General features: G+C 37.5%; 2 protein-coding genes across 4 annotated transcripts; one reads left to right on the top strand and one right to left on the bottom strand.

The window, feature by feature from the left end:
• Nucleotides 1-354: 354 nt before the first annotated feature.
• Nucleotides 355-7,217, top strand: LOC130416057 (zinc finger and BTB domain-containing protein 12-like). Of its 3 annotated transcripts, none has more exons than XM_056742150.1 (5): nt 355-622; nt 1,080-1,297; nt 3,573-3,764; nt 3,929-4,105; nt 4,264-7,217. In XM_056742150.1, the coding sequence occupies exons 2-5, from the start codon at nt 1,088-1,090 to the stop codon at nt 5,275-5,277; spliced, it is 1,593 nt and encodes a 530-aa protein (XP_056598128.1). In that variant the 5' UTR covers nt 355-622; nt 1,080-1,087; the 3' UTR covers nt 5,278-7,217. The 3 variants fall into 3 exon arrangements, with proteins under 3 accessions (XP_056598128.1, XP_056598126.1, XP_056598129.1); XM_056742148.1 differs by having other exon boundaries at nt 3,570-3,764; XM_056742151.1 differs by lacking the exon at nt 3,929-4,105 and having other exon boundaries at nt 3,570-3,764.
• Nucleotides 7,218-7,736: 519 nt separating this feature from the next.
• Nucleotides 7,737-13,640, bottom strand: nelfe (negative elongation factor complex member E). Its single transcript, XM_056741418.1, has 11 exons — nt 13,580-13,640; nt 13,308-13,394; nt 13,085-13,154; nt 12,864-13,009; nt 12,641-12,715; nt 12,451-12,488; nt 12,118-12,350; nt 11,643-11,787; nt 10,947-11,001; nt 8,142-8,244; nt 7,737-8,027 (listed from the first exon to the last, which is right to left on the bottom strand). The coding sequence occupies exons 2-11, from the start codon at nt 13,380-13,382 to the stop codon at nt 7,951-7,953; spliced, it is 1,017 nt and encodes a 338-aa protein (XP_056597396.1). The 5' UTR covers nt 13,383-13,394; nt 13,580-13,640; the 3' UTR covers nt 7,737-7,950.
• Between the last annotated feature and the right edge of the window lie 328 nt (nt 13,641-13,968).

Raw genomic sequence — 13,968 nt, 5'->3', positions numbered from 1 at the left:
TATCTACTTGGTCTTAGACAACACAAAAACATTCACATATAATAGGACGGTTATTAATTTTAATTATTTATACGAATAGTAGATTTGGATTTGAACAACATGTTGTACTGCAAATATATTTAAGCACTACAGTACTATGGGTGTATTATCTAAATATATATGTATACACCATATTGCATAACACGATAACGGCAACCACATACAATAAAAAAAGGCAGCTGTTCATTTAAAAATAGACTTTATTGAATAGAGCAACTTCACGCCACTCTGCAGACTAGCGGAGTTTGGAACAACGACATAGCGAATTTGTTGGGCTTTTATTCTGTAAACGATACTTCCGCCCAACGTGTAAATTTCTGACTTCACTTCTGCAAATCCCAGCTACAATATTTTTGAAGCACGAGAAGCATAATATAATATATAAGAAGAAGAAAATACATATTTAAAAAAAGTTCAAATAACAGATCTTGGTGCAGAGTTTGTTTTCCGCTGGGTATTTCCGCTCGTCGCTCTTCATCGGTCGCCAGTGATGTGGATTTAACGTTAGCCAGATTGATCATAAAAGCGCGTGTTCGTCTGTTATGCAGGATTATTGACCTCTTTTCAACTCCAAATCACTCGAGTAAGTTTATAATCATTATTGCATCAGTTAAACGGAAGAAGTATTATGAGGGCTTAACATTATACCAAGTAGTAAGCTTGAGACAAAAGCTACAGTGTCTGCTTGTTTAGCCCAGTTTTGACAACAACATTGTAATAAGTCACATCGCCTGAAACAGCTAGAAAATGTCACAGTGTAATGGCATCTGTGTTTAGGCAACGTTACATTACTGAAAATGTGTAATTTTAATGCGTACAAGGTATTCATATAAAGTTGTATGTGCCATGTTATATACATAAACACACGTGATATGTCAACCTGCATATCCATTACAGAAAATACTGCCTTCACTTAGTTCATTAATAGTAAATAGTTTTGTTATAGTTCCATTTTTTCATATAGAATTCATGAAACATATTGGTGCCTTTCGACTATGATTACAAAAAAAACATAAATTTTTCTATTTGGTTGTCTGCAGTTGAAGAGATGGAAGTCGACTTGGTTAGTTTCCGTCTACCTGGACATGGAGACAAAGCCATGAGCAACATGAACTCCCTCCGGACACAGCAGCACTTCTGTGACGTCACCATTGTGGCGGGGGGCAGACGCATGTTCAGGGGGCATAAGGTGGTACTGGCCGCCTGCTCCGCGTTTCTTAGGGACCAGTTTCTTTTGAACCCTTCATCAGAGCTACAGGTGAGTCTTACAAACACACACTAGGGGGTATTATCATTGATCTTTCAAGAACCAGAAATATAAAACATCTAGATGAACTGATCAACCATTCGTGGTCCATCGTTAATCCACATTACACAAAAAAACAAAGACAAAAGTTACATTCCGTGTAGATCCAGGGTGAGCAGGTTTGTAAAAGAACTGCTGGTGCAAGAATAACATAAATCATACACGCTACCAAAAAAACAAGAATAGTACAAGCTCATGAGTATAAAATATATATACACTGGAAAAAATGAGGGAATTTAATGAGATGCAGGTGACATTAATTGTTAATAATGGAAGCCCTTGACAACAGATATGTTACCAAGGCAACTAAGAGGGAATTCATTAACTTGACTAAATAGTGAACACAAGAACAGTTTTGCTGCATTCCACCCAGGATTTATGCAGCGTTCAAGACACATCGGAAGTGGGATATTTATCACCACAAAAGCGGACGCAATGTCTGGATTTAGTAACATTACAAGTGTTTAGGTACATTAAAACATTAATGTTACTAATGATTTAGTAGCTTTAAAACAACACAAGTATCTGTTAACATTTAAAGAGCAGCGTTTCATAAATGATTTCTGGGTTATAGTGGAAACTATCATTTTTCCGAGAGCATGTGAATGCAGCATTAAAGGGGTCATGTGTCACGGCTTAAACAAATATTGTTTGTTTTAGATGTGATGCAATGTATATACATGATTTAAGGTTCAAAAACGCTGTATTTTCCACATACCTTGCATGTTTGTAAAACACTCTAAAACGCGCTGATGTTTACAAAGCCCAACGCTCTGAAAAGCGAGGTGTGCTATGATTGGCCAGTTAACCAGTGTGTAGTGGTTGGTCGAATACTGCAAGCGTGTGACGGAAATATAACGCCTCTTACCATATTTGTAACATCATGTTCCAAAGCAATTGTTCTGACAAGTACGCCCACCTTACTTGCATATACATTTGGGTGGTCTTAGTCAAATCATATGATGAACTGACGTAGATTTGTGGGGGTGTGCTTACACAAGGTGTCTCAAGCCGGTTTTTAAATAGAATGCATCTTTTGTTCCGACACTTAAATGTTTGCCATTTTATGTGTCTACAGCGGTTCTCAACCCTGGTCCTCGCAACCAATTGATTTTGATTTTGATTAGAGACGTTCAAAACTAAACTAACCTGCAGTGTTCGCCCTGTTCATTAACAAAACAAACAACTTGCCGCAGCTAACGTTAAACATATTAACGCACAGAATGTATTAACGTTCATACAGTTAAACTCTAAGTGTCCATCAGCACTTTTATTCAGTAAATTTAACACAGGCTTTGAATGTTCTATTTAGCCCGTGACTGACTTAGCTCCCTTTCCTATCATATGCTAACGTTATCCTCCTATATATACGGTACGATTACGTCAATTCAGACTGTTGATAAATATTACTTACATTGGCAGTTTTTTCTCGTTCAGTCGGTCTGGATCCCTCTCGAGGAACAACTTTCAAGCTAAACATGCTTGTGCTGTCCCATGTTGAAAAAGCACTCCGGTTTGAAGTGATTCGTGCAAACAAGCAGGTTTTTACTTATGGTTTCTGATGGATTTCCACTAAAGATAAACTAAATCCACACCTGTCTCTTCCCAAGATTGGACTCTGTGCGGCGACTACATTGCATGTTGTCCACAAACTTTAGCCATGGCGTCACGTACATCGCATGTTTTAATGTTACTCAAATTAACATTTAGTCATTTAGCAGACGCTTTTATCCAAAGCGACTTACAAATGAGCGAAACAATAGAAGCAATACCTTTAAATTGACTAATCCAGTTTGAGGTGGAAAATATCCTCAATCAGAGGAGTCTTGAACGCAGCATAGAATGTGACAGTTGTATCTCTGAAACTTTGCTGCACTTGTTACTGTGACATCATTGTTTTCAATTGTAACTTCGCTAACATGTAAATGACTTTAATTCTTGATATTGAAGAAGTTGGTAACCAAACAACATTGGCTCCGGTGCCTATGGATACAAAACCACCGAAACATTTCTCAAAATATCTTCTTTTGTGTTCTTAAATTATATTTGGGTGAATAAGTGATGACAGAATTTTCATTTTTGGGTGAACTATCCCTACCACTCTGAAGACCATAAAAACAAAATTTACACAAAATCGACTACCTGTGTATCTGTGTTCAGGCTTACTAACAAGGTTTATAGTTGGTTATAAATGGTTTATGCTTGTCTTCTCTTATGTTTCCAGCAGGTGTCGATGTTGCACAGCTCAAAAGTGGTGTGTGAGCTCCTCCAGTCTTGTTACACAGGGATGCTGCAGTTCAGTGCTAAAGAGATTGTGAACTACCTGACAGCAGCCAGTTACCTGCAGATGGAGCATGTGGTGGAGAAATGCAGAGGAGCCTTGAGCCAGTACATGCAGCCCCGGAATCGAAGCCCAATGGTGAGCATCTCAACCCTGTAAAATCATTAAGTATTTAGTGTAAAGGGACTGTCAAACTCCACAAAGCACTGAAACACAACAGAAGATATTTAGAGAAATGTCACTTGTAAAGATGTGGACACATTTCCTTTTTCTTTCACGCTTTCCATTATGTCTCTGTTCAGACTGTAAAAACAGAAGACCCGCAGTCCATGCCGGTCATTGTCAGTGGAAGTACCCACTCATTGGGATCTATGTCGCCCCCGTCTGACACGGCATCATTACACCCTCACAGTTCTGGAAAGGATGCTGAACACTCTGTCGTTCACTCCAGAGATGCCAGTGATTTTTCGATGCACCATGTAAATATCTGTGAATCTGTTGGATTTCTTAGACGTTGTAGTGCTACAGAAAAAAAATGACTTCATATTAGAAAACAAGTCCATGTTAGTGCTTGTGGATGCAATTCTGCACATTCATCAGTTTCTATATCTGGATAACTAGATTGATTTTGCTGCAGGTTAGGGCATCGGATCCCTCTGGCCACTTCGAGGGCAGCAGTGAGTCCGACGTCTTTCAGGTGCAGATCAGCGATGAACATCAAGACCCAGAGAAGAACCCTGATGCTGAGGAGGTCAACAGAGAATCCATCGTCGTGTTAGACGACCACTGTCAGGAGCTGGACACGGGCGGAGAGGAAGCCAGTATGGAGGGTCGAGGAAAAGGCAACAGTGTTCGAGGCGCAGTCCGCCCGTGGAGGCGACGACACGGCGAGCACAGGGGTGGCAGAGGAAGGGGCTTCAAAAACAAAAGACGCTACACTCTGAAGGATCGCAAGCTTTTGGGGAACTATCAAGAAGCTTGGCGTTTTCCCACTCCGGATGAGATCATGGGTAACTTCGGAACAGACTTCGGGGCAGATTACCTCTCCAATCAGCATCTCTCAAACAGTTCCCTCCATGTGGAGTACAGGGTGGCAGAGGGACAAAATGAGGACCAGGGTCCAGCTCATTTCGGAGTAGAAGCTTCCAGAGGGGAAGAGACGATGGTAGTCGGGGCACCGCAGAACGAGCGAGGCGCGCCTGACGAGTCCGTGGCTGTAGTCGGCTCCACATCCTGCGTAACGGGACCGGTGGTTTGTGAGGACTGCGGACTTGCTTTCTCTTCGACGCAGGACTTGGCCGTGCATTCCCTGGCGACGCATCAGCTGTACGTGTGTCCGTGCTGCGGGAAGAACTTCAGCCACTCCAGTAACCTCAACCGTCACATGATCGTCCACCGCGGAGTCGCCAAACTCCACTGCTGTCCCCTGTGCCACAAGACCTTCACTCAGAAGTCAACATTGTGCGACCACATGAACCTGCACAGCGGGGAACGCCCGCACGTGTGCGCCTACTGCCACGTGAGCTTCGCCCACAAGCCCGCTCTAAGGCGCCACCTGAAGGAGCAACATGGAAGGACCACTGCCCAAAACTACCTGGAGATGCAGCGCAATAATGAGGGTGTGGCTGGAGGTGTTGGGGAAGGGGTTTAGATTACAGTTATAGGGAATTTTGTGACAGTTAAAGTCAACATGAAATTAAATTTTGCCCGGTCAACCTGAAGTTCTTGCTCTCGTTTCGTACGTTTCCTGAGTGCACATTATTCCAAAGCTAGAATTGTTGGTCTTATTAAACGTAATACATTTTGCAACTTTCCATTTATGTTGACTTCATTCAACAGCTTTTTAGCATTGTTTTAGGCTCATCAAATCTAGCCTATAGGTCAATAGTTCACAAAAATATGAAGATTATTTTGCAATTTGTTACCCCCCTTCCCAGGTGTACATTACTTTTTCTTCCGCTGAACACAATAAGATTAATGTCAATATGGTAGCACACAGAAACAAGATTTGGCGTTTTCATCTTGTAGTTAATCTAAAATTAACTACACTTACAGCGCTTAAAGTCCCAGTGAAATAAACAATTACAATGCCTACCTTTTCATTAAATATCGCAGCGTTTATTGTAAATAGTTTACAATGTGGGTCATTCTCTTTTTAAAGTCTGTGTGCCCTTATAATCTTTAGTTAAAATCTGAAAACCCACTTCCTTCCTATAGTGACTATCCATCTTAAATGACGTATGTTAGACGACTTGGGCGGAGCATCCGTTAACTCCTCCCCTTCAACTGTCTGTCTGCTGCCAGTTCCATTTCAAAATGTAATGCTGTTGTTATACATCCAATCGAATCGCAGAGAAGATGACAGCACTATTTTTCTCATCCAAAATTCCCTTTTCACTCTGATCTGCATCAAAATACGGAATTACAAACGATCGCAACTTCCTGGACTTTAACAAATTTACTAGGCCACCTAATAATCAAGAGAAGAAAAGTAGAAGTAATTTATTATAGTCGTTTTATACCCAAATTTAAAGAACAATTTAAAAACCTTATTTTTGAAGGAATATTTGAATGTTTCTTTAAAGGAGATATATTTGTGCACTTCATTATTTTTGATTCATCTTATCTGTAACTGGGCATCTGAATAAAAAAATTAATTGCTCTATTTTTTTTGACGTTCTTGTAAATGAGTAAATTAGAAAATTCATGGATTAAAAAAATATTTTTGAGCATTAGAAATACTACTGTGAAGATTTAAAATTCAATTTTATTCATAGGGTTAAGGGTAGGACATCATTTTTATAAATATAATGATTTTCACTCTGTTATTGTTGCATAATGTTTATTGAACAATAATACTGAGGTGCAAATAGTAACGTTATCTGCCACTATTTATAAGTATCAATAGCTCCTAACTACTATTTCTACCTAATCCACAGAACATAGATATTTTACAGCCTTAAAATTAAGTGGCTCGCCCATTGCACAATCATAACTTTTGCCCTGGCAAAAAAATATATATATCACAGCACCCCCTGCTCAAAATACAATCCCGCGGCTATGTATGTGTTTGAATGATCTCAAAAGTCAACATGCATTTCAGCTTCTCAAAAGCCTCCTAAAGGTTTTTATGTTTAATTTCTTATTTTGTTCAGCGACATAACAAAAGTAAAATAGGTTGGAGTTTCATGTTGACTTTAACAGTAGTGTGATAGATAATGACTACAGAGTGGTTTCACTGTGATAAAGGAAGTGTTGCGCATTAGTAATGTCACTGTGCGGATCATAATACTGCCAAAGTGTTTGAGTTTTTTAGTCCAGACATCTTGAATGCAGGGAGTGCCCTTATATTGACAGCCATATCAGAGAATTGGTGATTTAGTCCAGTTTAAAGTGAAGGTCACTTCAGGTGAGCAGCAGGAAAGGTCTAGTGCGGGCTTGTAGAAGGATGGATAAAAGATGACGGGCAAACAACAGCGTTCATGAATTAGTACTGTGATGAGGAAAGTAATAGTCTGTCATTTTAGAAGTGAAATGCAAGTGTCTCTATGTCTTTATAACATTAAATAAAATGGGAAAAGTTTGTCTCTACTGTTTCCTGCTGTGAGTTGATAATGCTTTATTACACGGCTCGTTGGAATGCTCGATGAGCTGCCAAATAAAAAAATATATGTACTGTTTTAATGGTCGATACTTCAGTTTTTCCCTCCTTTTTTGATTTGTTAATGTTTGTCAATTGATCATAAACCTTAGTTATCTGGAATCCACTTGAATCTGATGCAATGTTATTGTTGTCATCAAGCTGAGGGTTTACATAACAGCCCATGCCTAATTTTTTCTATACTCTTCTTTGCCTTCTGGCAAAAGCCGAGCGCCACAGTTTCTGAACCAGATCTCATTGAATCAATAGCATAAAATGTTCTGGATTGTTGCTAGGGAGCACATAAAAGAGCTATACAGTAAATCAGCCATTTTTTATATAGACACACCCCTTCACACTCCAAATAAAGTGTACACATCTGCCTGCTGCATTGTGTATAAACTTAATATACATAATATATAATGTACATACATTCATTTTCAGCCATGGTTATTGAGTGTTACTGCACACAGGCTGATGGAAAACTTTATTGATGTATTTATTGATCACAACAACGTTAACCACTGAGCTAAAAGTCCATCTACTCAACAATAAACAGTTGCGGAGTACTCTAAACTCAAAATCGACAGCTAATGCTTTTGTACAGATATTGAAAAGTATAAGACTTCAAGGACTTAATCATAAACAAATTCATTTGCTGTAAGTACACAAAGACAAGACAAGTTATTTAAGATAATCTTCACTGTAGACGACTTGGCTCCGTTTGTCTCTGTACGAGCCTTTGGCGCTGTTCTGCACGGCTGTGAAGGGGAAGATGAAGCGACGATGGAAAAAGAGACAAAAATGGCAATGGGTTAAGGGTACCAAACTCGGACTGTTTGACTATTTTATTCCTATGTAATGTGCTTATTTACCAAGAGAAGCCCAGACAGATTTCCCTGTGGCTGCGTCAAGCATGGGCTGCTTCCTGGCGATGCTGACTTTGATGTTGACATCACCCAATGTTGTGGTGTTCAGCTGGGAGGAAGAAAGAATGGAAAACATTGACGTATCACACACGGCTCTTCGAGTAGATAAAGATACTTTTACATCCTGATGCCTTTAAAAATGTCATATCATGAAGATTTGTATTTATAGAGAGTGAGCTCCAAAACCAAAAAGCATTATTTTATTGACGTCACAACCAAGTGAGGGATAATGTACAGGCAGCTGGTTGCTTATTTCGCAATAACAGACGGCTGCTTGTACATTATCCCGCTTATAACACGGCTACTTGCCACATGAGGAACAAACTGGACATGAAATGTGAATTTGTAATATTTTATTAGCCCATTTTACTGAATCCAGACCTTCTGTGAGGAAAAGCTGTACATGCCTAACAGGCAATTTTGTTCAATCATTTGTGAATATAATGTCATATATGTTATTTAAAGACATATTAATGTTTAATTTAAAATAAAAAACTGCCAAAATTATTTGCTGCATCCACGATACTGTGTGTTATTCGTTTTAAGATAATGTTATCTGGGTACAACGAACCTGCAAATTTCGCTACTTGCTAATCAGAATCAAGCATTCCAACGAGCCGTGTAATAAGAGCACAGTAACATATGAGCTGGCTTTTAGTATTTAGCCACTGGATCCCAATAAATGCCAGTATGAACTATGCCAGAACCCAGAACTTACCTCACATAAAATAACTCATTTACAAACAGAAGTCTTAAAGGGGTCATATGGCGCGAATACGTGTTTTCTGTGTCTTTGATGTGTTAAAAATTGCCCATGCATGTATTAGACACGTAAAATATTAAAGTAAATCTGCGAGATTCATAAAGGCGGGGCAAAGAGGAGCTACAAACATGCACTTTATGTGGAAAATACAACGTTTTGAACCTTATATCGTGCATTTAGCAGTGTCATATGACCCTTTTAAAGTTTCAAAGTATGAAAATGAAAGCTACGATAGTGTCTTCCCTATTTTAGCATACATCGGAGCAAAATAGCTTTTTAAATGAGAAATTAAGGATTAGGCTTGATTTTCTTATGTTGGTGAATGGCCATTGCACGGTCAATATTAGGGCTGCAACTAACGATTATTTTAATAATCGATTAATCTATAAATTATTTGTTCGATTAATCGATGAATCGGATAAAAACCAAAAAACAAGAAAAGCATTAATATCCAACCTTTTATACAAAAACAGAACTGCACAAGTGTGAAGAAGTGCACAAACATTTGCGCCTTGAACCTCCCTGAGCTGTTATAATAATAATAAAATAAAAATATAAAAAATAAAGAACAATTCAAATCAGAAAATTTAACAGGATTTCTCACAAACTCTCACACTGACACACACACACTTTCTCTCTCTCTAAAATTGACTTGAAGCTCATTCATTAAATTATAATTATCAATAATAACCTATATGGGACATAGCACAGAATACACACTGCAAAAATTGCTTTTCTAATTTAGTAGCTTTGTCCTGTTGTCAGTCCAAATATCAAAAAAATCTTAAATCAAGAAACATTTACTAGACACATGAAATAGCATAAGAAAGTATTTCTTGCTTTCTGAATAAACACCTCAAAATTAAGCAATTGTTTGTTTAAAAAAAGCAAATTGATCTGCCAATGGGGTAAGAAAAATAATCTTAACGAGATATAATCTCAAACAGAAGTTTTAAGCATCACTTAATTTTCTCATGCCATTTTTCTTTTCTAGTAATCTTGATTTAAGAATTTTTTTGATATTTGGACTGGAAACGAGACAAAATTACTTAGTAAGAAAATATTTTTTTGCAGTGTAGCTATACACGACAACAGAATGAAAAATGAATGGTCCAAAAAAGGATGTTACCACCCCTGCATTACTATTGTTAATAGCAAGTTAACGCTAACTTGTCAAGCTGGATAACGAGTAAACACCAGCACCAGCGACATTACGTTCTTCACTTCAAAACGGAACAAAAGTGGGATTCTGTAGTGACTTAACCTGCTGTTGAACTCCCTTCCTCCTCATCAAAGAACCCAACATGTTTCCGTTTCAGGTGCTGGATCATTACTGTGGTGCTCCCGTGTCATGTCATGTCGTTTTTGCATATATTGCAATTAACACACTTTTTCATTTTATTAAGTGTGAAATGCTCCAGCATCTTTGATGACTTGGTTCGCGTTGATTTCTCTGCCTCCGCCATGTATCTTTTCTCTAACTCCGCTGGTTTATTTTATTTTTGCTCCTCCCTGTTTATGATGCGCCGAACTCTGCTAGCACCAGTGCGCGAGAGAGACAGAGTCTGTTCACTCCGCTCCGCGCTTAAATAAAGTTATTTATTTTTTAATAATCAAACGTCTCCGCGTCGCGCGACACAACGAATCGATAATGAAATTCGTTGCCAACTCTTTTAGTAATCGATTTTGCAGCCCTAGTCAATAGTCCTGCACTAAGACATTTTTCATGCAAAGAAGAGCTGTCGTTTAATGTTTCTGATTATGAGAGCATATACATATAAAAAAGAATGACCCGCACTGATAAATCATTAATAATAAATACTGCAAAATATTAGAAAAATACACATTTTCCCTTTTAATTTCATGGTGATTTCAAAGGTACAGTAGCAAAAATTTAATTCTTGATAAATTCTTAGATTCAGAGTCAGAGAGTAAATGGAAAATGGTCAGGAAAACCCCCAAAATGCTGCAAATATGTAAAGACCCACCTCTGCCACGGCCTGGTCTGCAGACTCAATCTTCTCAAAGGTAACAAAGGCACAACTGAGACACATGGGCAGAAAAAAACAATTCTTCAATACTTTGATTTCTCAAAGAAATGCATACTACCCCACACACATATTGGTACTTGTTTCAAATAAAGCTGTCAAACGATTAATCGCAAAGTTTGTGTTTATATAATATATGTCTGTGTACTGTGCAAACTAATTTTGTATTTATAAACACATACATACATATATACATATTCAGGAAGTATTTAAGTTTTTATTTATATTCAACAACAATTTAAATGATATATATATTTTTTTTCTGAAATATATGCAAGCATGTGTATGTGTTGCAAATCCAAAATGAATATGCACATTACACAGACATATATTATGTAAACACAAACTTTTATTCTGGATGCGATGAATCATTTGACAGCCCTGACTTCAAAGCAAGATTTATAATAAACATTTCTAGAATATGTCTCTTGACAATGAAGACTACAGAATAGAATACAACATATCTGCCCCAGTTTTACTCATAAATCAATGAAACCCAAATAATGTAGCACTGGAATGTAACCTGTGCTTATTTTGATGTATGAAGAATAACAAATCTGTTAAGCAGTTGTCTTATAACATTTTATAGGATGTTAACAATACAGTGCTCCAGAATGGATCAGAAATCAGCCATACTTGCGTACAGAGTCCATGGTAAGGTCGATAATGTTGCCATGCTGAGTGAATGCTGGGCGTAAGGTGTCCTCAACTAAACCCACACCATAGACATACACCGTGTTTCCCTTCCGCACACCTCTGCGATCTGGAAATGAATCTGACCCTGGACAGCAGAGATATGATTTATGGATATAAAAAAGTGACAATATTTTAATGTTTTATATATTTAAATATACGTAAGTAAATAACAAAATATTGTATAAATATTATATAAGTTATAAATTGAATGTAAATAATATAATTTTATCACATAAAATTATACTGTTAAATATTATATAAATTATTTTTTAATTGAATGTATAAATAATAACGTTTATTATATAATTTATAAAAAACATTTACAACACTTATTTATGATATTTTCTCCAAATTTCTGAAAAGGACAGGATGCCACACAAAGAGTAATAGTAATGTATTGTATTTTTGCACTTACGTCTGTAGGGCCCGTCTCTCTCTCTGTCTCTCTCACTTTCTCTGCTCCTGTCTCGTTCCCGGTCGCGATCTCGTTCTCTCTCACGGCCCCGCTCGTGCTCTCTCTCTTTGTCCCGCTCTCTGTCTCTTTCTCGTTCTCTCTCCCAGTCCACCTCTATTTCTCGTTCACGCTCGACATCTCGACTCACCGACATTCCTGCCTCCTCATCATGGGGACGATCTCCAGAAACAAAACTGTGAATGGGCAGAGAAAAATCTGCCACAAATAACTGCTGTTTCGAAAAGGATTTTTAGACAAACAGTATTATTATTGGGCACAGTTTGACAGTCTCACCTCTCATACAGGGATTTCCTATTGGCTCGTTTGGCCGACTGTAATGGGAATTCATTAAACATGATATGTGTAAATTCATGTAAACAAATCTATTTCTTATTCTCAAAAGGAACATGACTGACTTATTCACAAAGATTTAGTACATTAAAAAGCACAAATGTCTGAACATAAAAGTTTAAAGCAACATTACATCCGGGGGCTCTTCATCTGTAGAGACACTCCTCTGGAAAGGAAGGAATGCTGGTACGGGACCTTTCTCTGGATCCTGAAAAACAAAGAACTTCATAAATAGCCATTCATAAAAGTTGAAGAGTAACATTTAGAATTTAAATCATCAAAATTGTGGCTTCATTTTTTAATGTGATTACTATTATTATTGACAGCAGCGTAATGATTAGGTTAAAGTATTTTACCTTCAGTTTACCCTCCAGAGTTCTAGATCGCTTGAAGCCCGAGTTCTTGTTCTCTGATTTGATAGCACTGATCGCTCCAGTCTTGATCAACATTTTCGCCTGTTCTGTAGCTGTTGCCGTGTCCACCACAGGCTGATCTGACAAAGCTGACAAACAGTTTCAAGTTAAGTTTTGGTACCTTATTTCTGTAGAAAACCTCAGTGATCTAAAGATGGACTTACTGCGTTTCAGTCCTGCCTGACTTGTCTGACTGGTGGAGCTCTGCTTCTTCAGAGCTAACAGAGCCTTTTTCTACATAGCAGAGAAAACACATGTGTGTACTGTTTACATGTCACTTTTAATGACTGTTTAGTCAAAATTAAGGATTTGACACTACAAATTGTACATAACGGGGCATGTAGTATGAGAAACGTCTATTGTAATAGTTACTTTTCAAGATTTTACCTTTTTCTTTAACTTGGCATATTTCTTCTGCAGTGCTTCCTCTTCTTCTGTAAGTGTGCTGGGAAATATCGCCATTTTGCTAGATCTCTGTGGAAAAGTTGTTTCAAATGTCTGTTATCTTTCCCAATTATTGCACATCCTTTTGAATGAAACTACAAGACACTATATAAAGGATGAATGTACGTATATATGACATGGTTTGGGGTCCAACTCTTATTTTTATCTTAATATTATGTGCAGCGAACGTAAAACCAGTAATTATATTACATTACCTTATATTTAGAAGATTAAATTGTAAGCATAAACGTCTGCTGCAGTTCAGTAACGCCTCACGTGTCGCACGAATATGACGTCATTTGTTGGTCTCAATAAATGCGATGATAAAATTGAATAAAATAAGTGATTCATGTATAAAAATGGCTATGAATGTTTCGTGTTTATTATGTCATTGTTTATTTTATTATGTGTATTTTTACCTCTCTTTTGTCGATTCTTTATTTCTGTTTGGAGTAAACTGATTGATATAAAACCCATTTTGTTCTAAAATGTTAGGGTTTTTTAAGTAAAAAAAAACAAAAACAAAAACAATCAAGAAACAGATTATAAAATTATTTTAAAAAGCTAAAGAAAAATATATGAAATATTTGGCGATCTTTTTTTG

The sequence above is a fragment of the Triplophysa dalaica genome, chromosome 25, assembly GCF_015846415.1.
Source record: "Triplophysa dalaica isolate WHDGS20190420 chromosome 25, ASM1584641v1, whole genome shotgun sequence".
In the NCBI taxonomy this organism is placed as follows: Eukaryota; Metazoa; Chordata; class Actinopteri; order Cypriniformes; family Nemacheilidae; genus Triplophysa; species Triplophysa dalaica.
Note: the sequence above shows the minus strand (reverse complement) of the source record. Positions and strands in the feature narration are given on the sequence as shown.

Excerpts from the sequence above, each read along its gene's own strand:
- LOC130416057 (XM_056742148.1), top strand. The coding sequence starts at position 1,088 with ATGGAAGTCGACTTGGTTAGTTTCCGTCTACCTGGACATGGAGACAAA. Across the intron at positions 3,765-3,928 it reads CCCGGAATCGAAGCCCAATG|ACTGTAAAAACAGAAGACCC; the intron begins GTGAGCATCTCA and ends GTCTCTGTTCAG. Across the intron at positions 4,106-4,263 it reads GTGATTTTTCGATGCACCAT|GTTAGGGCATCGGATCCCTC; the intron begins GTAAATATCTGT and ends ATTTTGCTGCAG.
- nelfe (XM_056741418.1), bottom strand. The coding sequence starts at position 13,382 with ATGGCGATATTTCCCAGCACACTTACAGAAGAAGAGGAAGCACTGCAG. Across the intron at positions 11,788-12,117 it reads GAGAGACGGGCCCTACAGAC|GGTCAGATTCATTTCCAGAT; the intron begins GTAAGTGCAAAA and ends TCTGCTGTCCAG. Across the intron at positions 11,002-11,642 it reads ACCATGGACTCTGTACGCAA|TTGTGCCTTTGTTACCTTTG; the intron begins GTATGGCTGATT and ends CATGTGTCTCAG.